The sequence below is a fragment of the Oreochromis aureus genome, linkage group 15, assembly GCF_013358895.1.
Source record: "Oreochromis aureus strain Israel breed Guangdong linkage group 15, ZZ_aureus, whole genome shotgun sequence".
In the NCBI taxonomy this organism is placed as follows: Eukaryota; Metazoa; Chordata; class Actinopteri; order Cichliformes; family Cichlidae; genus Oreochromis; species Oreochromis aureus.
The window spans coordinates 33,759,732-33,786,779 of record NC_052956.1 but is presented as its reverse complement, the minus strand read 5'-3'; the positions used below and the strand labels follow the sequence as shown (position 1 = coordinate 33,786,779).

At 41.2% G+C, this 27,048-nt stretch overlaps 2 protein-coding genes across 2 annotated transcripts; one reads left to right on the top strand and one right to left on the bottom strand.

The window, feature by feature from the left end:
• The first annotated feature begins 653 nt into the window (after positions 1-653).
• On the top strand, positions 654-22,989 carry LOC116318419 (ras-related protein Rab-3A). Its single transcript, XM_031737423.2, has 5 exons — positions 654-730; positions 11,957-12,181; positions 18,261-18,379; positions 19,077-19,201; positions 19,717-22,989. The coding sequence occupies exons 2-5, from the start codon at positions 11,957-11,959 to the stop codon at positions 19,905-19,907; spliced, it is 660 nt and encodes a 219-aa protein (XP_031593283.1). The 5' UTR covers positions 654-730; the 3' UTR covers positions 19,908-22,989.
• Positions 22,990-24,708: 1,719 nt separating this feature from the next.
• Positions 24,709-26,780, bottom strand: LOC116318425 (transcription factor jun-D). The gene has a single exon (XM_031737432.2). The coding sequence runs from the start codon at positions 26,584-26,586 to the stop codon at positions 25,765-25,767; it is 822 nt and encodes a 273-aa protein (XP_031593292.1). The 5' UTR covers positions 26,587-26,780; the 3' UTR covers positions 24,709-25,764.
• Positions 26,781-27,048: the final 268 nt, after the last annotated feature.

The window sequence follows — 27,048 nt, the reverse complement described above, 5'->3', positions numbered from 1 at the left end:
GCAGTTAAATGAGATGAGTTGGTTTTTGAGGCATTCTAGTAAATAGTAAGTAACTATTTTGATAATCACGTGAGGTATAGAAATAAAAAAAGACAAATTTTAAAACCAGAGCTGTGGCTTCTCATTTCTGTCAATTAATTTCGTTGTTTCCTTATTATTTTCCTGCATCTTGACCTTTACTGCTACAAATACATGTACCTCATAACGCATACACACTTATCTAACAGTCTTAATGCAGAAAGCTGAGGTATTTGCCTGTGTAAAGGGTCTGAGTACATTGTCCAACCTTTTTTTAAAAAGTTCACTGGGTACCAGGTTTTGCAAAGGAAGAAAAGCATGTCGGTTCTGATGTAGGACTGTACGTTTTTCTCTTCACGTTACAAAGAATTGTCCATTTTGTTGTAAGTTTTAATCTTTACAAACGCTCCTGTGTTATATATATATATATATATATATATATATATATATATATATATATATATATATCAAAATACATTAAAATGAAGTTATATTTAACGTTTGTAGGATTAAGTGAAAAAATACAATCGGATCAGTTAATCAGAATCGTCTTTATCTTTCAGGCACTTTGTGCCGTTTAAACCAATCTGCTTTTATTTTGAAAAAGCCAACAGGATGTTGTTTTGCGCAACCATTCCGACTTGACAGTGAGTGGTGGTGTTTCTGCGGGTGCTGGACGTGGAGGATAGCAGCCAGATAGAAATCTATAAAGGTGGGTTTTCTTTCTTTCTTAATTTGGAGATGATGGACATAAAATCGTACATTAAATTTAGCACATTTAGTGTCTCAACTGCAGTTTATTTTAATCATCCAGCAAAATATTTTAGATGACAGAAGCATTGACGTGAGATGCCTGCCTTAACAGCTGTTTCCATTGTGAAAACCATAAACCGGCGTCAGAATAACCCGTAAAAAACATGCTGATTGTTGTTATCTGTGTGTATGGATGAGGGCTGCTGCTGCTGCTGTCTTGGATCTCTGGCTTGACTCACGGCCTGTCCTGCAGGAAAAGGCGTTTCACACTGTCCGATGGGTTAAATCGAGAAAACAGGTTTGAATGGATCTGAGGCAGAATCAGTGGAATACAGTACAAACACACGTAGAGCACACTGCACGAGAGTAAACATATGAAACCTGTGGGGGTTTTTAAACCTTTTTTTAATAGGTTACACATTTAATAGGTTAATATTTAAATAAGCATCATGACATAACTAAAGGTCGGCACAGAGAATCATTCAACAATCCGAATACCGGGATTACAGGAGTATTTAATCCGTGAAACGCGGCAGCCATATGGAGGACTGTTGTGTTCCCATGCCGAGGTAAAACACTGAGTCAGATCTCTGGGAGTAAGTACTGAATGATCTGTTCATTCATTCACAAGAAAAAAAAACAGACTAAATCATAAATATTGTTTTTATATATTTTAATTATGTGCAGCTAATGAAGGATATGGATGAAAGCACACATATGAAATGCATAGAGTTTCATCTGGTTTAGCTGCTGTTTCAAATCTTATACAGGAGCCTACTGAAAACTGTACAGTGGGGTTGCATTGTGTCAGCCTATCAGCCAGCATTTTGGCTTTTAAGCATAATCAATAGGTATAATACAATAAGACTGCAAGCATGTTCTTAGGCTTTTTTTTAAAGAGTCTCAAAGTGAGCTCACAGCCTGCAGACCATATCTGAAGGTCCTCGCTGACGATAAACTTAGTGGCTGAAGGCAGAAATGACGCATCTGCTGCTTCACATGGCAAAACACACACTAATGTTGCCTGGGAGAGATGCCACTGATATGCAGGGTGGATGCCTTTTTATTACATTTCAGTCAGTTTGTCAGCAGTAGTCTGAGGTGCCTGTCTGAACACATATGCAGAAAAACAGACTTAAAGATCGGATTTCTTGAGCTAATCCATGATTATGATGCTTTAAACTATGATTATAGATGCTTTTGAACATTACACACACACACACACACACACGCACACACGCACACAATGTCTGAGAACAAAAGCTCTATATAAGCAGAGCACAGCTCAGCAGATTTAGGGGGGCGAGACAATTTTAATGACTGTAACAAGCTCTCAAAGATGTATCCAAATATAACATCTTTCAGCATTAAGTGGGGAGAAGCATTTTCAATCAACATTATAAATTAAGCAATGCACTTGTGTACAAACACACGTGACTAATTTTTAATGTCCCGGATTCACCTGCAGACTCTAACCTCAAAAAGCATCTCTCACATCCTGGCTGCTCTCATTGCTGCTTTCTGTTTTCTGTGCACGGGGGGTTGGGGTGGGGTGGAGAATGAAGTGATGATATTTTTAGCTTCCCCTCCTCTCATCTGCATCTCCACGCTTCCTAGAGAAAGGAGGCACGTGATTGGAGGAAAAAGGGGGGAGAAATGCTGTCTCAGGAAAACTAGGAGAGCCAGGACAGCAGCGGAGTAACACCACTGCTGTCCTGTTTCACTAGGTTGTTAGTTATTGTTTGACACATAAGGCTGGTTAGTAGCTGTAAATGTTGCGTCACATTGGTTTTAGTAAACATCAGCGTTTTTAGGCTGAGAAACACTGACGAGACACTGGATTTCTCTTTAACTGCCACTGCATCAAAAGCATCGCACAGAAAGACGGCGGTGCAGGAGGAAAGATGCAGACAGCAGCGTTTTGCTAAAGAGGTCAGAGGTGAAAAGGCTGCTGACTTCACTTTTAAATGGTGATCATCCTGCCAGATCGCGCAGATTTGAGTTTAACAAGCCTCTTGGCCAGTGTGGACCGAGTGAGTGAAAGGAAAGAGTTCTGCTGCAGCATCCACACACCCATCGCGCTGCATTCAGTCTAGTGCTGGATGAACACTGGAGCCATTAAATGCTTCTGCTCCTAGTTGTGAGTCTGGAGGTGAAGATTATGGGTAAAAGTAATAATGCTACATTAAGACAAGATCTTCTTTTATCAGTTAATTTATAGATTTGACTTGATTTGATTATTGGGTCTATACGGAGCTGATTATGTGACTGTTTGTTGGATTCACAGCAATGTGTCCGTTTATAAATGCGTCATGCACTGTAATCTGAAAAGTAAGTAATGGAGAAGTGTAGCTAAGTCACTGAGTGCAGCACTTGAGTAAATGTAATTCATTAGTTTCCATCACTGTCTGTTTGTTCTAATAAAGAAAGGAAGGAGTTGCATTAGCTTGCCTTATTGCAGATATGGGGATCTCACCGCTTTTATCAGGTTAAAGAGGAAGGTGGCATTGACCCCTCGATTAAGAACTATTGATGGCGCCATTTCAAAGTAATGCGCTTGATGAGTACTAAGACGAGAAGAAGAAGGATGCTGCAAGGTGGGGACTGCGGAGCAGCAGAGCAGATAAGAGTTTGATTTGAAGATTTGTTAAACATCGTCCCCACTATTGAAGTACCAGTCCAAACACAAGAAGATCCAAATAACTGATTTATGGAGGAGAACACCGTGAACCTGTAAACGAGACAATATTTTTACAAACCTGAGAAAATGTCCTCGGTGAAAAAAGGTCAAAACCTTTAGCTTCATGGAGAAGTGACACATATCCATATCATTTATTGTGCTATTCTTAGTTAGTGTATTGTCTGTCTCTGTTAATGTTTGTTTATAATGGAGCACTGTAACGAAAGATAATTTCCCCTAGGGATCAATAAAGTATTCTGATTCTGATTCTGATATCCGCTTCCTCGTCCCCATCGGCACACCAGACTAAGATTTGAAAAACTCCAACAAAAACTGATATTTATGCTTCTGCCAAAGCCACAAATCAGAAACTGAATGTCAGCCTTACAAGAACAATCACTCTGTGACACTCACAAAAATGTTCTAAACAAATGTAGCTTGATTCAGTTTGATGGAACAGAAATAAAACAAAGCAGACGGCTATCAGTCAGAGCAGTGACACGTGGCTTCTTCATTGAGCGCTTGACAACCTTTGAAAAATGGGAGCCGTTTTAATAACAGATAGAACCTGTCCTGGTACAGGGACCTGCAGGGAGGACGACTTTTTTTATTCTGTAAAAATCACAGACACTCTTAAGTTTCTGATTTAGTTATTTGTAATGAAATCGACTGGGGATGTTAGGCTCGGTCACATAACCGTCCTCTGATGTTGTTAAGAGATGTTGAAAACCTCTCTGTGAGTCATCTCAGTAACCATCTTAAGCAGGAAGGTGTTTAGGTGATCTGGGATCAGCTGTGGATTAGCTGTCCGTCTGCACTAAGCCAGCCAATCCTGATTAGATGAACCTGACTGGCTGGCTGCAGGAGCACTTAACTCCTGCAGGGACATCAATCTCCTTTAGGTGGCAGGTTTACAGTGATGTCATTGTCCAGCAGTGAAACCTATAACTCTTAGTCCTGATTGGATTAGTGTGGAAAAAAATGGAAAAGACTTTGCCTGTGGTCTTAAGGTGTAACTATTGACAAAGTGCTATTGAGCAAAGCAGAAAGACTCAGAAAACCAAGCTTCCCAGAGCTGTGACTTATAAAGAAAACTTATCCTCTTCCTTTATATCAAAGTTTTCTTAGTGACTCATCCTGATCTTACATGGATATAAATACAAACAGAGACTTGAGCAGCTGATCTAATATTAAAACTAGAAGTCGCTGCGGTAACAGATTTGGTTATTATTAGCCATCTCTGCCTGATAAAGCGTGCTTCCCTTCCTCCATCTTCCCTGCACTCTCCACAATGGAAGGAGTTATCTTTAAACTCTGAAATCCTTTTTTCCTCCTGGTGTTCAGTCTCATCTCCTTTTTATTCGAGACCGAATGCCATTGCAACTTTTCGGCTTGTGGGGGAAGATTTGGAAATTTCAGAGCCACTTTGATGGGACCCTAAATGTGCAAATGTACTGACCGTGTGGATCGGCATGCTATTGTAGTTTTCCATCAAAAAAACACTGTGTGAAGCCTTGACTTAGACTCAGATATTATTATATCATACTTTCTGCCATTTAGCTTCACATTTCTGTTGATAATTATCTATATTTCTATACTATTTAACAGATGATGCAGACGATGACCATCATGTTAGACTGGATTGATCCATGTGGGGAAATAGGGATGTGAGTCAGCATAATCAGCAGCTCAAAGAACATATGCTCAAAAATTCAATATGAAATATTATTGTACCAGAAAAAAGGAAAGGGAACAGTGAGAGGGAAGGGATGCATATGCTTAACAGATGTTGTCACCATCTTTCATCTCAATAACCTAGATAAAGGTCAAAGTGAAGTTTGATTATTATTTATAGCTTTGGTTTTTTTAATCAAAAGTGGCAGAAAAAAAGTCCCCGGTTCTCCAGCGTCTCCTCTTTCTTTTAGTTTTCAGACTGTTGCTGGATTGTTGGTCAAGACATCCGAGGATGTCACTCTGGGCTGTAGAAGATATTGATTTCCTACACAGGCGCAACAGATAATTGATGGTTCAGTATTAGGAGAAACTACAGCTGCAATAACAACAGGGGTCACGGCATGGGCTTATAAACCTCCAAAGGTTGAAATCCAAATATCCAGGCAGCTCTTACAGTGCACGTACACCTGACTTGCTTGGATATTTGCTAGCGAAGCCAAAAGAAAGCAGCGGCATTCTGGAGGCTGAAAGGCATTTGCATAATGAGAATTTGTTAATTACTTTGAGATTAAACACAAAGGCCTTTCTCTATAAGCTTCTGTATCGAATTAGTGAAGGTTAAACCAACTCTCTTCTCAGCAGCTAATCTCGGAGACGCAGAGGAAAGGCAGCAATAATCTCAACGCACCGTCACAGAAAAGAAGCAAAAAGCCTGCAGTAGCGTTTGGCAAGACCTACACTTCCAGCATTGGCTGGTCATTTTTAAACTCCTTGAATCCTTGCTGTGAATACTGGAAACAACAACACTTAGGTCTGCAAAAGAATCAATAAGAATTTTGGAGCCCGGATTTTATAAAAAGGTTATAAAAGAGGTTGCGAATCACAGCACTAGGATAAATGTAGCAAATGTTCCAGAGGGGGAAAAAAGAAATATGAGTGAACGTGGGTTTTTACAGTACAGCCAGTGGAAGGAAAGTATAGTAATGCATTTTGGTCTCAGGACTGCAAGACCTGGATTCAAATGTTTCTAAGAGCAAAACTTTGTGTAATTGCCTGACGCGCTGTCACTGTAACACTGCTGACTCGGCTCGGAGAAGCTCATCGATAACGAACACGTGGGCAGAAATATCTGCAGAGCTGAGCAGACCCTGTCGTGCAGCGGTAACAAGAGCAGATACATTTTTAATAAGGCTCGCCAAAGAGGAAATCAAACACCAAACCCTGACTGTGATCAAGTGCCATCTCACTTCCAGCTGGTTCACCGGAGCTTAGCCTAAAGATAACTGTTGAGTTATAGGTGTCAAATCTTAGACTCTTCCAACCTGACGCTGATATCACACAGCTCTGATGGTAAATGGACTGATTCTTATATAGTGCTTTTCTACTCTCCCGGAGTACTCAAAGCGCTCCTCATTCACACAAGCACTTCTAAACTTAAGTGCAAACTAAACTACATTCACACTCCGATGAACGCATCGGAGTGCAACTTGGGGTTAGCATCTTGCCCAAGGATATTTGGCATGCAGACTGGGGAAGCCAAGGATCGAACCACCAACCTTCCGATCAGTAGCTGAGCTGCTCTACCACCTGAGCCACAGCCACCCACGGATGCGTCAGTAAGCATGCTAGTAGCCAGCTTTTCTTTTTTTGAGATAATACATGTAAAATGTAAAGTTTTAAACCAGGAAGTCAATCAGTTTAGTCAGGGATGGTTAGTGTCAGTGCCAAATCATAATAAATACCATCTACTGTACCATAGTAAGAGTAAGATTAAATATATGCGGGATTGTAAAGACAAAAACTAGCAAAAAAAGTCCACTTGTTGTGGGAGTAAAAACTCCGGAATCAGGAAGAAAACCTCACACAGATCCAAGGTGGGGTCTTAATGCAAACTAGGCCACATAAACAAAAAAGATCAAAGTAGTGACATATGGGGCAATCCTGAGGCGGAGCGTTGACTTAAGCCTGCAAATAATACTCAGTTTCCTCAAGAGCTAAGCAGAAGTGCGTGCATAGCAAACATTATGAGCATGCAATTATATGACTGATAAATAAATTATATTTTTGGGGCTTTTCTCGCTCAGAGAAATTCACCGACACCACTCTGTACAATGAAATGCTGTTAGTTGTAGGTGTATCTTCCCTTAAATACCTCTGCAAGGAATTCTGGGATGGAAGCGTCTCCTGTTGTTTAGGTTGGACCTCCGTTTGTCAGGATGGGGACAGGAAAAGCAACACTAAACCAAACTGATTGCAGATCAGTTACTCCAACACGCTGTTCATCCTCTTCAGCTGCACGTTTACTTTTTATTTTCTAATGTTTGTGTGGATTATGCTCATCACACTCAGTGAGTCACACTGCAGTGCCTTTGCTGTGACTGAAACTCCAACTATTGACCATCAGCTGAGTAGGGTAGAGTTGAGCCGTGTACGGTACAACTGCGCAGCATCAATCTCACCTGAAGTCAGCTGACTGATCCCAGATTGAGTGAACAGGGTTGATTAAGCTGTAACAGTGATGATATCAGTGAACCCTAAACTACTTATTAGCTGTGGGCTTTTACAGAATAGAGTCCAAATGAAGAAATGGCTCTGAGTTCAATGTGCTTATATGTCTATTTCAGTTTGAATACAACCCTTTTTACACAATTTTAAGGGGCAAAAATCAGTTTGACAAGTGAACCAAAGTGTTTGCCTTTTTTGCTCCATATTCTTTGAAGTTTGTTTATTCAGTTAAATTGTCACCTTGTCTTTCCTGACTGCTACCTTTGTGTTTGTTTGTTTGGTGATTTTCTGCCTTTTGTCTGATGTTCAGTGAGTGGGACTTTCATTGGATGACAGGGCTTGTCAGTTATTTGGAAAAGAAAAATGTTCACTTTATTATGTTTTTGTGACTGTTTCTGGATATAGTCAGTCATCTCCTTTAAAAACATGAGAGGACAGTTTCAGGGGAGCTACCTAAGATGACACTATTTGTCCTGTGTGACTACACAGTGTTTTATGAAAATACAACATCAGGACACACCATTTCAATAAATTACAATACTGTGAAAACGGTTTGAGGCACCCCTCATTTCTTTTTTCTCCTGAGAAGTCTGACCATTTTGGCATTTTTTAAGGTTGTCTTGAGCCACAGGCCTACAGGCTTTCTGAAGGTTTGTCTTTGGACACTGGCTGCTTTTTCACAGATTTTCAGTCCGGTCCTTGTACCTAACCAATTTCCAGTGAGTGTCAGGATCCTGGACTCATGCCTATTAATATAAATGAAAACAATTGCATGCAGAGGTAAATAATAAGAATGTAGAACTGATAAATATTGCACATTAAAAACACAGTCTTATATGTTAGTGTTTTTCGAGTTCATTGTTCAGTATGGTTATGGTTGTAGGGTAAAAACATGAAAAAGGATCAGGAGAAAGGTAAAACACGGTGGAGGTTCTGTTATGGTTTGGGGCTATGTTTCAGCCAGTACTGATTTTTCAGCATGATAGTCAACCCAAACACACTCCCAATCCAGTAAAAGCAAACATGGATAGAAAAAAACACACACAATGGAACCGCATCAGTCATGGATTGGCCTCCCCAGAGCCCAGATCTCAACATTTTGTTGAGGCCAAAATCCAAAGTAGAGCTTTGAATGTCTTCAAGAAGCCTGAAGAACTATTCCTGTAGACTATTTAAGGAAATTACAAGAAAGCTGACTAAGCTTGTGAAAATGTACAAAATCTTTTTTTGCCATATGTTCTATATTTTCATGTGTTTCAATAAACCTCTGCACCCATTTCCTGTTTCCCCAGCAAAATAGAAAGAAATGGTTGGCTGCTTCATCGTTTTGCGCAATACTGTATGTTTTTAAAAGAAACCTTTAATATCTAAAGTAATATTTGCAAAATACATACTGTAAGGTAAAAGTTTATATTTCTTTACTTGTGACTCAGTAATTCTAAGTTAATCCTGCATATCCATAATTATTATTGATTAGGTTCGGCTCTTTTGAAGAGTATGCACGTCTTATTTTTGCACACTCTTGAAGTATTCACAGATCCTCCAAGCTGTGAGGAACTATTGACGTCACAGGCAGAGCAGAAGTCATCAACTAAAAAGATACTGGCAGCCATGTGGCTGCTGCATTTTCCGATGCTCTCAATTTAGGAACCTGACTAAATCCTATTTACATGAAGCAGCTTTATGAATGTTTATGAATGTTTTCTGTGATCCTCTGTGCAGCGTTCTCACAGTAGGTTATCACATCTCGACCCACCTGCTCAGCCCCCGTTTGCATAACAGAATGTGTTGAGGAAGGGTCGGGGCTTCTCCATTATTTAACAAGCATCTCTGTGTTCCTGCGTGTAAGCCGATAGGCCCGAGCTGTGAGGACGGTGCACTTGTTTTCTTTGTTCTTTATTCTCTGAGTTCTAGTGTTCCGCTGCAGCCGAGTCGAGATAACAGTCTAAATATAGAGGCGGGTGAAGGGACTGAGTCCTGTGGGCTACAGTCATCGTGCTCTGAAGAGTCACTCTGTTTTCTAAATCCTTTTAGGTCTCGTAGGTTTGAATCTTTGTTGTCCTGGACAGCTAATGCAGTAACGTAACAGCAGTGTGAGTTTCAGTGAAGCAGCTGTTGTTCTTTGGCTGACTGTTAGAGCAGACCTGCAGCCCAGTTTAAAACACAGCAGTAGTTTGACCTTGCTGAATAAATATGTAGAACTAGCTAATGCAGTGTATAAGATTCATAAAAAGGTTCAATGTATAATAAGGAACTTTGAGGAAAATTTGGATTTTAAAGTGAGTGCTAGTCTTATATTTTTATGAGATTGTGTTCCTCAAAAGAAATGTGGTCTCATTAATAACTGCATGTTACACCTTTAGATGGGTTTGAACCTAGCACCTTATACTGGAAACCAAGAAAGTGGAGGTGTCTACAGTTCCTTAGGTTAGATGCTAACTTAAACTGTGATCTAACTATGATACTAACCAGCATCATAGTTAGACCCCAATCTAAGGACTAGAGTAGGTTATTTTCTTAATTCGTAATTTTTGTGTCTAAACCCAACTAAACTTTGAGTGAAAAAGGAGGCAAACACTGAATCAATGTCTAGAAGTTGTCCCACACATCTGTCCCTGCATCCTTCGCCTGCCTGCATCCTAATGTGGACTTTTTTTGAAATGCCTTTGTTGGTCATTTAAAAGAAGCTTGCACGGGCTCTTTCAGACAAAAGGAACAAAAAGCCATTATGACTACATTTTTTTTCATCCATCATTTAAGGTAAAACACGGCATTTCAGTATTAGCAAATGCACCATACCAGATCCTATATTGGCTTTACAACCCCGATGAAGTCAAGATGCTGAACAAGACTCGTTACAAGTGAGCTCGGTGCTCACTCAAGCCCACACCCTGCTACAGCTTTACAAGAAATTAATTAAATCTGAAGTTTATCCATTTGCACGTAAGGCTCTCATGCTGTACATAGTTCATGGTTAACATAGACTTAGTGTCCCCTACAAATCTGCACAGCCACCTTCTGTTTGGCTTACCATCTTGTATGCGGTGTGCAGTGTGCTGTCATATGCTTACTTCTTAATGGTGTTGCTGTTGGTGTAAATGTTGGGTGGGATTTTTAATAGAGTGTAACTTTGATCAAACACGTTTTACATAAATAATTAAAATAGAAAATTATGGACGTGACTGGCTTTAAACTACATGGCTAGCTAGTGAGTACAAAACTCTATGCTAGCATGAAGTTCATCCCCACACTTGTACATCCACCAATGAGAATATTGCAATATGTGGTTGTGATTAATGCCCATGAAGCAAATGTGCAGTGTGTAAAGCATACCAGTTAATCACTATCCTCTGTTATGCTGAGTCTAACAGATGCTGACAACGTCGTTTGTCCTAACACGCATTAAACGTACGACCTCTTCTGTGTTAAACAGCTCCTCTGCTGTTGTTTCAGCAGCTTCTTCTGCGTGTGTTTAATGAAATCGATGCTCATTAATTTAGCGCAATGTCCTGGCTGACAGTAGAAGCTGCTAATGCGTCTTAATGAATGCCTTCATTTTTATTGACTAGTCTGTGTATCTTTCGGACCCAGAATGTAGCATGTAGAGCCTTCTCTAATTGGCAGTGCCCATCCTTGTTCTTATTGTTACTGTGGTTCTTTGCACTTTGCACTGTGCAGATGGAGGCCCCACAGTTTGGGGGTCCATCTGCCATCACCAAGAAGGATGGCCACCCCGTTCCACATCTTACATGTTGCTATTTTTAATGTGTCATCAAGTCATGTATGGTTTTCTTATTAAAATGCTGGTAAAAGGAGAAATTAAAACTGTCGCTTTTGAGGTTTTGCCAGCAGCCCATTGACCTTTGGAAATAATAACTCTTCGGCATTTTTGCTTGAAACATTATTAAAGTAATTAAAGCTGATTAATTCCTTGTTAATCACCTAATCTCTGCATTTTTTTACTCCAAAGATGATATGCATTGTTTTCCCTAAAGCTTTATCAGATCTTCTACGCTGGTTTTCTAGTAACCACAAGAAAATCTTATATTGGATATTATCCTGACTGCTGATATCTATCTTCTATTTTCATATCTACACCTGCTTTATATCAATTTTTGCTCTTTCTTGTTCTGTTGCTCATGATTTTTGCACCATATCTGAACAGCGTGGATCTCTCTTACTCAGAAAGCTCAGTTTGTCACCGTATTTTAGAAATGGAAGAAACTGAAAAATGTCATTTCTATTTCAGAGAACGTTACTGTAATCTTACAGTGAGGTCACTCCAGGAGTTTGGTTAAAGACCTTCTCTGTTGTCTTTGTCCACAGATGGCTTCGGCAACAGCGACCTACGGGCAGAAGGAGTCCTCTGACCAAAACTTTGATTATATGTTCAAGATCCTCATCATCGGCAACAGCAGCGTCGGAAAAACCTCCTTCTTGTTCCGCTACGCCGACGACTCCTTCACGCCGGCCTTTGTCAGCACAGTTGGCATCGACTTCAAGGTGAAGACTATCTACAGGAATGACAAGAGGATCAAATTACAGATCTGGGTAAGATGACAAGAAAAGAAAAAAAGTGCTACGAACCAAAAAGTATACCTACTTTGCTTACTAGTATCTGGTTAGTTTATATTATACTGGTTGACAGGTGTAAAGAAAAAACAGGTTCACACATACACACTTATGAGGGAAAACACAACAACAGACATGGGGAGACAATATATATGGACCCAGGTAACATGGGGAGAGGTAAGTGGTGAGAACACAGCTAAAGCCAGGAGGAAGTTAAACCTAACATAAGACACAGTGAGCAACTTCTGTCAAAATAAAACAGGAAGTAACTAAACATGGAATCGCTAGCAGAGATGAATTTTCACTTCAATTGAATTCCAACAGTCACAAACAGTCACCTCAAGACCTCAAGGTAAAGACCGTACAATGATACAAAGAAATTCCCAACAATCAGACGTTCCCTTAACAGCAAGCGCTTGGCGACAGAGGGAAGGAAAAACTCCCTTTTAGCAGGAAGAAATCTCCTGTAGAACAAGGCTCATGGAGGAGCAGGCATCATGGGGATGAAGCCAAAGAGGAGGCTAGATTAACTAACCTCAGAACATAAACAGTGATAAATACTGACAGAAGCCAGGTAACAAAGGTAGCAAAAACTAAAGACTATATAAAGTTTTTTAAGATCTTAAAAAATACAAAAATGATTCAGAGCCCAGACACACCAATGCCCAGGATGATGACAGAGAATTTGTCTCATATTGTTTTCTAAATCTGCCCATAATTAGTATGACTGTGAATTTTTGGCACTTGATATTTAGGTATTTATTTGCTAAATAAAAGTCAATGCATCTGGTTTGCGTTTGGTATACATGGTGTTGATCTGATCACTTCCTTGAGTTATTTCAAACTAGGACATATAGGTGACTCATGGCGGATGCTGTCCAATGAGAGGTTAACTTAGCAACACCAAGGAAATGCATCTGAAGTGTGTGTGTTTGTGGTGAGGAATGAGCTAATGCAAGAAGCACTGCACTTCATCACACGTTTCACAAACATTTGCTGGTCAAACTTTGTGTTTTTTCCCACCATACCGCAAAAGCATTTATGCTTCCTTTACTCCGCTTAGCTTTTCTGCACAGCAATGCCCAGATGGGCTTACATACAAACATGAAATGTTTCCTCTGCACTGAGATGTGAAATGCATAAACAGGGTGTGTGGATGTGAGAAATAAAGCTGGGTTTCAGTTCCCTGTAAGTCTTTTTTTTCTCCATTCTCCAACTATTTTTGAAAGCAAGTGCAATGCCACAAATACCTTCCAGGAAGGATCGTCCTGCACGTGCACACTATTCAGACCATTTCGCCCCTGTCTATGATGTCAGGATTTTAACCTTGCCTTTAAAAATATTGTCATTGTCAGATTAGGAATGTAGATATTCATGTTTTCCGATGGGTTCTCTTAATAGAACAAATAAAAATTAAAAACAGGAGTTGTAAGACACTGCCCCGTGGTGCTGTTTTATGCAAAGTCAGATTCCAGTGAACACACTGATTTGCACACACCGGTGCCTTCGCTGCAGCCTGCACGTGCAGATGAACACCAACAGAGCAGAATAGATTAGAAGTGAAGCAACGACAAGACAACAAAACACAGCCGGTTACGGTGACACGACCCCGGGAGCAAACAATAAGGTGTTTCCTCAGTCGTGCATTTGCTTCTGAGGGCGCGAGGGTTAAAGACAGCTGAAGCTCTAAACTGCAGACTAGAGACGAGCGCCCTGGGAAAACAGACTCTCTGATCTGAGCTGCAGGAAACTGGTGTTTAGGTGCCATGCTGTAGACAATTACATCATTTCCATCTTCGCACCAAAGTTCTGCAGCAACCAGAGCTGTGATGGTGAGCAAAGCATTGCATGTGTGTAGCTGTGCAAACGTGGATCTGTTATGTGTGTAAGGCTGCCTCTGTTGTCAGCCTTTCACAGGTCTTGTCTCTGGTAAGAAAGACACAATCGGCCAATCGGAGAAGAATAAACCGATGACTGGGCGACGCTCTCCCCTCCCCCATTACTACACATCTCAGAAGATGCCCCCCTCCCTTTCGTTTTTGTCTCACACACACACGCACACAGACACACACACACGCACACACACTTCCTCCCCCACTGCTCAGCTAGCAGAGTAAAAATGAAAATGTTGGCATGAGCGCACAGTGCGTATATTTGTGTGACAGTGTGCAGTTATTCCAGTGTATGTTGATTTGGGCAGACCCGTGACATATACTTATACATGTTATTTAAACGGCCACGTTTGAGAATGCGTCACGTTGCAGATAAAACTGAAGGCCTGAGATGCGGTGTGGAGAATCATGCTGCTGCTTTCACAGCGCCCATGACAGCTGCAGTCCAAAGTAAATACTTCTGGTTAAACGTGACCAATTCTAAAAAGTTAAGGCTACAGAATTACCAGGTTTATAAAGGTAGACAGAGAGGATGAACTATGATCATACTAATATAATTTGTTTGCTGACATCCAGTAAGACAGACATATACACACCGTCCAGTGCTCAGACCCTCCTTAGTTGGAGCTCCTTCTCCATTAGATGTCTCTAGGCTCACACACACAAGGGGAAAACAGCAGAGACGATAATGTTGCAGCTACTAACAAAAAAAGATCTGTTCTCTCCTTCATGAACATGCTATAGGCTACATTATCTCTTGCCAGTTGGAAAGATTATCATGTTATATTCCGTAGTAAGCCCTTCACTCTAAATTTGATGCTTAGCTCAAATATGAATAGCCCAGTGTTCATTATATAACACCACTCAGTGCTACCTACACTGACATTTTAGGTATAGAGCTGATGCACTTATCCAGAACAACTTGCAGCACACACTTAGTGGGTGAGCAAAAATAGGGTCCAAGCTGCTGTTGCAGAACATTATACAGTAACCATCAGTTTGGAAAGCATAGATCAAAGCTACAGCTCTCTGAAAATGCAATTTTCTAGTGACCCGAGAGTGATAATGTATGACTGAGCCAATAGATATATTCATGGCACTCGTCAGTTTTTTATGCTGTTTTTGTGTGTATTTATCTGTTTGTCAGAACTTTAATTAAAAATGTGTTTTTGAAATGGAATTTTTCAACAGATTATTGAAAGGTAGGCATTTAGTTTATAGGAGCTGGTGTGATATAGCAACAATAATGGCTAAAAGTACCAGTTCTTTTGACACAATTTCAGCTTCTTCCATAGCTAATTATCTTTGTCTTTCTTTCAAGTAAACCCCTAAAATGACTTAATAAGATTAATTCACTCTTTTCTTTCACTTTCTTGATAAATCTGACACCACTATCATATGTTTAGCTGAAGTTTCAGGTAGCAGCTGGTTAGCTTAGCATAGTGAAAAAAAACAGATAAATACAAATGTCCTAACTCCAAGTTGCTCTTCGATGCATCCGGCGGAGTATCATTGTGTTCATGTTAGAGAGAAAACTCTTACATAGGACTCTTACCAACTTGTAAATAAGAGATATGATTTTCCTATGAACTGTGTTTAAAAGATAGATGTAGCCACCATGACATCAGACTACTGGACTTATTTGTAGGGTTTTAAACCCCCAACATTAGCATATTTACATAGGATGAGTGCTAAGTTAGCAGCTACAGCTAGCAAACTTAACACAGGTAACACATGTACCTGATTATCAGTACTAACTAACAGACAGCTATAAGGACTCAAAAGCAGACTTTACAGGCAGGGACGTTCAACATACAGCTCATGTTTAATTGTGCAAGAAACAAGAATTCAAGAATTTGGAGAAATAGAATATAGAACAAAATCCAAATTTGTCAAATACATAGGGAGGAACAACAGGAAGATAAACAATCATTACAACAAAGACAAACTGAAGCCAGAGGACTAATTTGGGGGATAGAGGACAGCTCAGTCCACAGGTGGAATAATCAGAGACAGAGGAAGTAAAACGTAATACAAGGAACAAAAGACAAACCAAAACAGGAAGTAACATAAGAAACTTAGAAACTTGACAATGAGACACAGGAGGCAGGAAAACCGAAGTCTAAGAAATTTAAGTATGTGACAATACAGCGTTAACTATAAATACAAAGAAAACTAGATCTGAAAGCTAAAACTAAGAGATTGTAGGCGAAGCTAATAATAAAAACATAAAGAGACCAAATATATACTTTGTTAAATAGAACACAAAACCCAAAGAACGGTGTGAATATGAGAAGCCAATAAGTAAATACAAAAACTCAGGGTCCATGACACTGAGTCACATGTTATTTGTCTGATATTTAAAAATGTCTAAAGGAACAATAGTACAAACACAGTTTGGTAATTTTTACTGGGATTGGCGCCTGGCAGATAGTGACCAGCTACAGACTGCAGTGACAGTCAGAAATTTAAGCCTTAAGTCGAACTCCTGGTTAAGCCATAAAAAATGTGCCCATAGTACAGCTGTTACCCAGACAGAAACTACCCATAAAGGCCAAAGCCGACAGGGGGAAAGAAAAACTCCCTTTTAGCAGGAAGAAATCTCCTGTAGAACCAGGCTCATGGCCAACAGGCCAAATATGTCTTCATTTAAGTGTGTAATGGTTAAGTTCACAGAGAGAACTTTTAATATTTGGGCAAAGTCAGTGCTTGGTTAGAGAAGTTGTAACCTGACCAAATACAGCATTTGTCTGGCTAATGACCCTTCACATTAACCCAACAGACAAGAGAGAGGCATTGGTCACCTTAACTGACTCTTGGCAAGAAACTAAATAAGCACATTTCCCATAATGCCATATGTGTGCTTGCAGAAAAAAAACACATCTCTGATTGTGTGCACTGGCTGTATGACTATCCAAATGGTTTTGAATGCCAAAGTGTCAAACAAAGAGTTCATCCTGTGAAGTGTAAACCAGCATGAGACTTTTGTTTTTTTAATCTCCGCACCGACAGCTGAGGGATGCTGTTGGAACAGAAGCCGCTCAGCTTACAAGGCGAGGCAGGGTGTTGGCTAGCAGAAACACTGTGCTTTAATTCCCTGAGCAATAATCAGGGCTAAGCTCTGAAATCCAACCTCACCTGGATCTCCAGCCAACGGGAGAGAGCGGGGATTGCAGAGGCAGGATAAGTGGAAAACATTACAATGGAAAAACAACTGAGAGAAGAGGTGATGAACTGTCACCTGCTGAAAGGTTTCAGTATTTATATCTTAAATGCTGGATAGAAAGTCATTGTAGAAGATCGATGGGGAAGGATGGTGTAAATGTAGAAAGAAAGGGTAGAAATAATCAAATAAATGGACTAAACAGGTCTTAGTGTGCTCGAGTGTATCTAAAGATAGTGTTTACATGTATTACACGCCAAAGTGACTGATTGCATTAAATTAAACCTTTAAAACACAGTTATGTGCTTGCCTGATGTGTCAAAGCTGTAAGTAAAGATACGTTTTCTAATACTTTCTGCTCTGAATCGTCAGCACCTTTCCAACAGCAGTGAGGGCTGCAGATAAACTCCCCAATTACATCAACACACACGGAGCTGCTGTTTGCTTTTTCTACTGCTGCGTAGAAAGTGCTGTGGGAGCGCACTGTGACATTAAAACACACACCTGAGTGATACACTGTGTCGCATTGTCAGCAGGATTTTGGCACTGCTTATTCAGCAGTATAGATGATGTAACTGTATTGCATGTTATGAGCTTTTCATTACCTGATTTAAACTGCTGTGTGAAGTATGAGGAAATGTAATTCATGTTGTTGCTTCTGGTACCCAAATTATTTCTTTAATCCTTCTTTTTTCAGCTGCCACAGTGGATCCTCTGTCTCCATCGTACCCTATCTATCTCATCCTGCCATCTTCTTCACTCACACCAACCTTCTGCATGTCCTCCTTCATTACATCCCTAAATTTCCTCCATAGCGTTCCTTTTTTTTCTCCTGTCTAGCAGCTCCATCTTTAACACCGATTGCCCAATATGTCCACTATCTGTCCTCTCCACATGTGTAAAGCCAATCTATCTTAATCTCCAGACTCTCTTTGTTTGAGCCACTCTGCAGTAACATGATAAAAACAATCACTGTAATTAAATTGCTCTTTTCTTTCCTCAGGACACGGCTGGCCAGGAACGTTACCGCACCATTACCACAGCTTACTACCGAGGAGCCATGGGCTTCATTCTGATGTATGACATTACCAACGAGGATTCCTTCAATGCTGTCCAGGACTGGTATGCCATTGGCTGGGGTAGTGCTGATGATAAGGGGGACAACAACATATAAGCGAGTAGGATAAAGACCACTAAAAAAGTTATTATTTGGATGCTGTATCCTGTGTAAAAACAGTGCTGTTATGTTCTTTTTAAGTTTCTGTTGGGTGCAGTTTGGGCATCAAAAATCACCCTCTATCGCTGTTTTTCTGGTGAGACGAAGAGTTGTGCAGATGATGAATGAAACTGCATCTAGAGATTTAGCATCACTCTAGAAATAGATGCAGGGATACAGGGGGATAGAAGAACAGAGCCACTGATCCGGTTCAGGTTTCTGTCTATTTTAATAGACCACGGTATGAGCTTTCTGTCTCTGCAGAATAATGAGATGGTGTCTTCGCCTTTTTGTTTTGCTATATAACATCACAGAGGACCATTCCATTTATTTTCCACCTACGCGGTCATACTTTGTTGTTGATATTGCCTGTGTTTATGGGCAATTCAGTCTTTAAGTTTCAGTACGGACTTACAGTAAAATCAAAGAGATCACACTGATTCTTTGATTTTTATTATTTGCATGCAAACAAGAGAGTTTTTAGATTCAGATTCATTTTTTTTACCCCTTCAATCAGTGCGATCCTGAATTTTTGGGAAAAAACCCCTTTAATGTTGCATTCAGACATCACAGCCTTTGCGTTTCCTCTCTGACCGCCCTCAGGTCGACTCAGATTAAGACGTACTCGTGGGACAATGCCCAGGTGCTGCTGGTGGGAAACAAGTGTGACATGGAGGATGAACGAGTGGTGAGCTCAGAGAGAGGCCGTCAGCTGTCCGAACACCTCGGTGAGTTCATGCTGAACACACACACACGCACAAAATTCAACCTTGCGAGTTCACAAGATATGTAACTTTTTATATTCAAATGGAAGCTTTCAGAGCTCTTTTGCAGACTAATAGTGCTTGTGATGTTTTAGGAACATGAGTGGAGTCTTCTCTGAGGCTGGTACCGTCTGATAAGCCAGGAAGGAGTTTGCAGTTTGCACTTTATCTGCCCCTTTGGGTTCAAACCTATCGGCCAGCTGTTGCTTTTCTGTGCAGAGTTTGCATGTTACTCCCTGTTCCCGTGTTGGTTTTCTCTGGCTGCTCTGGCTTCCTCCCACAGTCCAAAGGCAAATACGCTAGGTCAAATTGTTGTAAAAGGTTATCTGTCTCTGTGTGTTAGCTTTGTGAGTCACTGGAATTAGCTCCGACCGCACCACCAAATGTAATCTGCCCGGCAGATAGCAAGGTGTATCCCTTGTTGACTGACAGACTGAACACGGCTTGGCGACCTCTCTCATGCTCTGTTTCTCCTCCAGGTTTCGAGTTCTTCGAGGCCAGCGCCAAGGACAACATCAATGTGAAGCAGACCTTTGAGCGCCTGGTCGACATCATCTGTGAAAAGATGTCTGAGAGTCTGGATGCCGGCGATCCCGCTGTCACAGGGGCCAAACAGGGGCCCCAGCTGACAGAGCAACCCGCTCCTCCTCACCAGGACTGTGCATGTTAAAGCTGACCACTGTCCTTCTCCTTGTCCTCCTTTCAGCTGGACCCCAGGTCCTTGGGTCTGTACTTCATCACCCGTTTCACTCCTTTTCCTGCTCGTCTCTGTAGGAAGATTGGCTAAAGGTCACAAGAATCAAGCTGAAAAGCGTCTGAAAAGTGTTTGAATTAGTATTTTTGCTGTGGTTGCTTCTAGTTTCTCTGCACAAATGAGCTAAAAGGTCATTCAAAAAGTGCAGGTGCTGGTATGATGCCAAAGCACCTTAAATCAAACTGCAGTTTCAGACTCTTTGCAGCCTGGTTCTTGAAGCTTTTCAACCCGTCTTATGTTGTTTCCCTGATCCTCGGTGTGGTTTTACAAGAAGGATTTGACGGCGTAACGTACACCCTCAGAGTGCCATTGAAATCCTTCCCATGTTTACAGTTCTTTGTTTCATGTCAGTTGAATATCTTGGAAAAGATGCCAGCCTTGGATTTGGTGCCCAAGAGGGCCACACTGCTCAGTTACGTGGGAGTGGTGATCCAGCTGAGATCTGCTCGGTATCAATGTAATGCATTTCATATATGTCATTAAATGTCTCTTTTTGTTGTCTCACCAAGTTTCAGAACAGATAGCAAGCGTTCTGTCTTTCCGTTGTTCATCTGACTGTTTCGCCTTTTTTCATTTTTTACATTTCTTTTTGTACTTTGGTGCCCCTTTTGTTCTTTTCATACAGCAAAACACTTAGAGGGGTGGGAGGGATGCGAACAAATTCTAACTAAGTGAAAAATAGCAAAAAATGAAGAGACACATTTTATTTACTTATATTTATTTCAAATGTACATATAAATGTTGTGCAATATATATATCTATATATATAACATCTAAAGGTATGCATTTCTGGATAGGTATGAAGACGGTGCGAAGCTCTATGAGGACAGTATCTGGTATAAAAGGCCAGTTTGTTTGGAGGTCGTGTCGAAGCGTGTCTTCTGCGAGCTGCCGAATTTCCCTCTTGGTTATGTCTCGTGCTACTTTCAGAAATAATGCACCATCATAAATCGAAACTTTCTGCTAAATTACTAACAAGTCTAAATCCGTCTGGTGTGGTTTTCACTGCTGTGACGCGTAGCATCGTTGCATAAGTTCTATTTTAGAGGAAGGAGATGCATTTCTTTTTCAGAATAGTCTTAAAGCCATTTAGGTTCTCAGTGTTCGTATAATAGAAAAGGTTTTAATGCGTCTTTGTCTTTGTCACTGGAAGATAAAGGGAAAAATAGGAGGCTGTCTAAAAAGCATCTTTGTGCAACACAGTTGAAAGTATTTTCCATCAGGTGGAGAAAATTCTGCAGATACCTTTTTTTTGTAAAATACTGACGCTGACGTCATGTAACAGCTAAAACCTTCAGACTTCAGGCTTTCATCTCTTTGATTGCTGTCCTCAAATATCAAGACACTGAAACATTTCATCAATCTTTGAAGGACAAGAGCGATGTTGCTTCTTTGATATTCCGGGGTATTTTGCTTTCTATTGGTAGCTTGACTGCAGGCAGTGAAAGAAACATCAGGATAGATTAGGATGATTCCCAAAACGGCCAGATCGGAGTTTGTTGTGGTTACTTGGCAGATCTACTGATCTTTGACCTCTAGGTGAGTACAGTATGCTGGCTTGCTTTCAAAATAATTCAACAACTACAGCCCTGAGCTTCTGTCTTGCTGGTTGAGGCTTACAGAGAGTAGAGATCATGCTGACACATGGTACAGCACCATAGCGAGATTCAAGACAGGGAAAACATGTATGGCAACATGTGTGGGGTGTATATCAGTTTATATGTGTTTGATTGCATTATTCTGAAAGAGACCTCGTTTCTTTTCTGGACCGGGACAGCGTAACAAAGAACACGCTGACTCCTCGTGTTTATCTGCTTAATAACAAACACTACGCGATTAATACCACTAACACCTCAGTATTAGAGATAAATGCAGGCTCTTGTGTGGGCGTCGGTTTATTTGTGTGTTTGCGTGTGATCTCAGTCTTCAGGTAAATTATGGACCGCACTGTTTAAATATGAAGCAAGCGTCAAGCAGCTGAAGGCTCGAGCCAATGCAGGAGTTAAATATTCAGTACTGGGAAAGTATTTGCACTTTGGTTTTATTACAGTTTTAACAGTTAAAACTGGCTTACCGGGTATTCCTTCTTTAAACTTCACCAAAGATTGCTTAAGAAGCAGCTCGCTGTTTTTGCTGTGGGGTGCCAGGTCGAGGAGCGCCACCAGTTTTAAACGTTTAAACAGGTAATGAAACAAGTTCCTCACAGGGAAATATTGTGAATCCTGTTCATATCAAAATTATTTCATATCATCGTTAACCCATATTGATGAATGGGATGACATCTACGGACTGAGAGGGCAAAGCGCTACTGTATGAAAATCAGTAATGAATGACTTTGTAAAGCTGGTGTCTCATGTTTGGCAGGAACTTCAATACTATAAAAAACTGAGTCTCCATTCCGAGTGGTGTTATTATTAGAAAAGGAAGTGATTTGGCCAGTAAATATGACTATAAACTGGGGAGATGATTTTGATCCTGCATACATTTTTCTTCTTACTGGTTGTGACTGTTTCGTTTCTGGTAAAATCCAAAACTTTGAACTGTTCTCCTTTCTAATATGTCTTCCTCTCCATATAAACCCTGTCTGTAAATACTCTACCTTTGAGTCATATGTGTGGATTGTGTTGTATTGACTCAGGCTTGCATTGAAAAAAGAAGAAAAAAAAGAGGAAAAAAGACCTGAAATGCCCCAAAGAGCCATGTTGTACTGTACCCTGCATTCATTTCTAGGCCTGCTTGTGAATGAATGTGTCACTCAGCTACGAAGCAATACACACTACAGTATGTACACAAAAACAAACGCCATCCAGCTTGGTAGAGGTTGCCGACTGTAGAGCTTCTACTAGCACGCAGAAATAACATGTGACTTGATTTGGTCTTGTATCACTGCCTCTTCAATTCCCTCTCAGTTTGGGCCATTTAAAGTGAGAGAATATGCTGTGGATGTTTTTATCTGTACTTTGTGGTAAAACAATAATAAAAAAAAAGTTGCTAACAATCAGTTCACTGTGGTTTTTGAAGTGTTTCTGCCCTCAGTGAATGCTTTTAGCTGGCACTTCTTCAACATCCAGTGAGGTTTTTACCCTGAAGTTAAGATTCTGATTACTTTAAAATAATAAAACATGACATGCTTGAGTCACCAGGATTTAGCATGAAATTGTCATTTTGGTGGCAAATATCTAGCTGCTACTAGCTTCAACATCCTCAGGATGTCACTCTTTCACTTTTCATTTTTGAAAGAAATTTGAAGAAAATCTCAGAAACTAGTCAGTGTCCTTCAAAGACCCAGAGAGAGAGAGGGGGACATTTACATTTTAAACAACTCACCTGCCACTTTATTAGGTACATTTGTTCAACTGTTTGGTAACGTATATGCGCAATCATCCAGTCACATAGAACCAACTCAATGCATTTTAGGCATACAGTTCAAACCAGGCGTCTGAACAGGGAAGAAAGGTAATATTAGTGACTGTAAATGCAGCTGATAGGCTGGCCTGATGTATTTTTGGAAACTGTTGAGCTATTGAGATTTTGCCATGCAGCCTTCCTCTCTAGGGTTTACAGAGAATGGTCTCCAAAAGAGAAGCAGTTCTCTTATCAAAAAGCCTTAATGATAACTGAGATGAGCGGGCAACAGCAATTACATCTTAAACAACCAAGGTATGCAGAGGAGCATCTCTGAATGCACAACACACTGAGCCGATGGACTACAGCAGCAGAAGACTGCACTTCTGTCAGCTAGAAACATTAAAATGAAGCTATTATTCGCCCAGGCTCAAAAAAACAGGAAAACAGACGATTACAAAAAAATGTTCTCTGATCTACTGAGTCTCAGTTTCTGCTGCAAGATTGAGAGGATATGATGAGAATAAACATGAAAGGGATCCATCCTGCCTTATACTGATGGCTCATTTAAACACCACAGCCTGAGCATTGTTTCTGACCATCTATCCCCTCATCACCACAGTGAACTCATCTTCTGATGGCTGCATAACACACCGTTTCACAAAGGTCAAATCATCTTAAACTGGTTTCTTGAACATTACTGAACATGGCCTCATAACATTCACGGGAAGCACCTGTGGGACGTGGGAGATTCTTATAATTATAGAATAAAATATTGGTACAAAAGTCTACAAAACAGCTGGTTGCATTCTGCTCGGCCCTGGAGTTAACAACATCTAAATAAGTGATTCAGGCAGCTGTCGTGATTTGGGGCTACATAAATAAAACTGGATTAAACTGAACTGAATAGATGTGCCGGATGAATCTCTTCCATGGCCACGAAGGTCAAAAACATTTTTCCTAAAATGCTCTTGTTTCATTTGTAATTGCACAAATAACCAGCAGAGGGAGAAATCCTCCAGCCTGATGCTTTTATACAGAAATCTACACAACAGACGAAATTATGCTGCCAAAAATGTGTTATTGCAACATTGACTCACTAATTCTGAATAGCAAGATAAAATTGCACTCCTTAAAACTGATCATTTCCATAAAGTGGGAGAGAAAAAAATAACAGGTAAACAACAGGTAGCTTCACAATCATTCGAAGACTTCTAATCTCAGCTCTGCATTGGCGCTTTAATGTAACTGCCCTTCATGAAACTGACCATGAAGCCTGACCTGTTTAACACCTTGTTTACTGCAGCCTACATGTGGCCTTCATAATGTGCAGGTAAAACCCCCCAATAAAAAACAGTGAGGCTGACTAAAATATGGAGGAAACAGTGTTTATTGCCCAGCAGCATTTATTTCAAACACAACCGCATAAAGCCAAATAACTGTAGGCTAGAGGTGATCGCAACAGTCAGCGCAAACAGAAAGATTACACTCTTCTTCACATTTAAAACAAGAACACATTTAGAGTAAAGACTCGGTAGAGTATTAAAAAAAAAAAAAAGAAAGAAAGAAAGAGAAATACACAAGTGTGAAGGTTACAGATAATAAACACTGATTAATTCCTCATGTGAACCCAGCAGCGGGCGACATTCGAGTTTGTCAGCAACATGCAAATTGTTCCCTACAGAAATACACAGCATGTAGGCTGTAAGTGTAGATCAGCTCTCATGTATCAAATATGGGTGTGGTTGGCGTTTTCCCTTCTTCTTTTTACAACCAAATCCCTTATATTTTAAGAATATCTGAATCATAAATGTGTATATTATCGTAGAAAGACTGTCTGTCTTTTTGGTCCAGCTGAAGACTGCATATAAACAGTCAGTAAACACGTATACGCGACTCTTTCTCCCATTAGGAAAGCCTATGGCATCATTTCATTGAAAATACTGGCAGTTTAAAGCTGCCTTGTTCACCAGTAAACATACATAGAATTAGTTATGTAGAATATATTAGAGGCAAATGCCCTTCATTTAAGCCCCAAAATAAATACACCAATTTGACTTAAAAATCAAATACATCATATTGATTTGTTCTGTCCGCCAAGTGGGGGCGAGTGTGAACAAATGGTCGAGGAACGCAAACACAGTTTGACTTGCTGCTGGCTGGTATAAGCGCTGAGGTCCATCGTGTTGATGTATTTTGTGCCAGGTGTCTTTTACGTTTGACCAATCATAAAAGTTCAGTTTTCTTTTCGTTTTTTTGTTAAACAGACGAACATGAATGTACAGTTTTGGCCTACGTGGCCTGGCATTCATCCCTTGCGCGTAACAGCACACATCTGGGCTACGACACACACGGAAACCCCAACATTAACAAAGTCCAAGGAGCTTATAAGCTGGTCAGTAGCCCAACAGCAGGTTAGTCCCTCCGACTAGTGCACTTGAACCTCGTGTGGCAGCAGCTGGCAACCGCTGTTCACATGGGTGAGCACCTTCTGCTTCAGCTGGGCCACTTGCTCCCTCAGCAGGCTAGCTGTCGAGGCCAGGTCGGTGTTTTGGGTTTTCAGCGTTTTGACCTTGTCCTCAAGCCTGGAGATGCGCTCCAGTTTGCGCCTCCGACACTTGGAGGCTGCGATTCGGTTCCTGAGCCTCTTCCTCTCGGCTTTGATGCGTTCCTGAGAGTCCATGTCGATCGGAGAGAGCGGCGGGCTCTCTCCGAAGCTCTGAACGTCGGGGACCGTCTGAGGCTCCTCCTTCAGCGGCTGGACCCGAGACAGCTCTGGCTGCGGCGGGGCTGCCCCTAAATGATGTGACGGAGGAGGCGGGAAAGGGACCGTGTCCGTGGTGTAGTTGACAGTGGTTCCCAGCGGCCCACTGCCGTAACTGTTCAGGTTCGTGTACACCGGTAGATCCGGCTGCACGGTGACCGGGGCGATGTTAGCCCCAAGATCCAGGGTGCTGCTGGGCGGCGCGCCTCCGTTCAGCTGGTTCTGCTTGTGTAAATCCTCCAGCGCCTTCACGAAGCCCTCGGCGAACTCCTGCTCGTCCGTCACCGTCTTCGGGTAGAGGAACTGGGAGCTGGTCGGAGTCGTGGTGACCATTCCGTTGGACTGGATGATTAGCCTTTCCAGCTCCGGAGAGGCCAGCTTGAGCAGCCCAAGGTCCGGGGAGCTGAGGATGCTCTCAGCGTCGCGGAGGTGCGGTTTGAGGTCTGCGTCGTCCGCCAAGCTCAAGTTAATATCCTTCTTCATCATTATTTCCGTGGGTACAATGACAAGTGGCGTTGCTCGACACTCCCTCAGAACTGTGTCCTGCCCATAACCTCACAGAGACGAACCGCGCCGGGAATGATCTGCTCTTAAAATGAATACTTTGCAACACTTGTGCGAACACCCCGTGCCGCTCTTCTCCGCTCCTACAGGATCTGAATACACGCCCGCGCGCACCGCCCCGAGCTTTTCTAGCCAGGCACGTTCCATTATGTCACGCCGGAGCGCGCGTATTGGGTAGAAATTACGTTTTCCAGTCTTATATTTGAATAAAAGGACGAGCCGAGCAGAGGATACAGACAGAGGTCTCACTCTGCGCTGTTTTCAATAGTTTCTCTCCCCTCCTGTTTATTTAGTCTCCACTTTGATTTATGAGTCATCCAGTTTAAATCGAGCATTACGCACACCTAAAAGCAGATCACTAACAAAAGTGTCTCAGAAATGTGT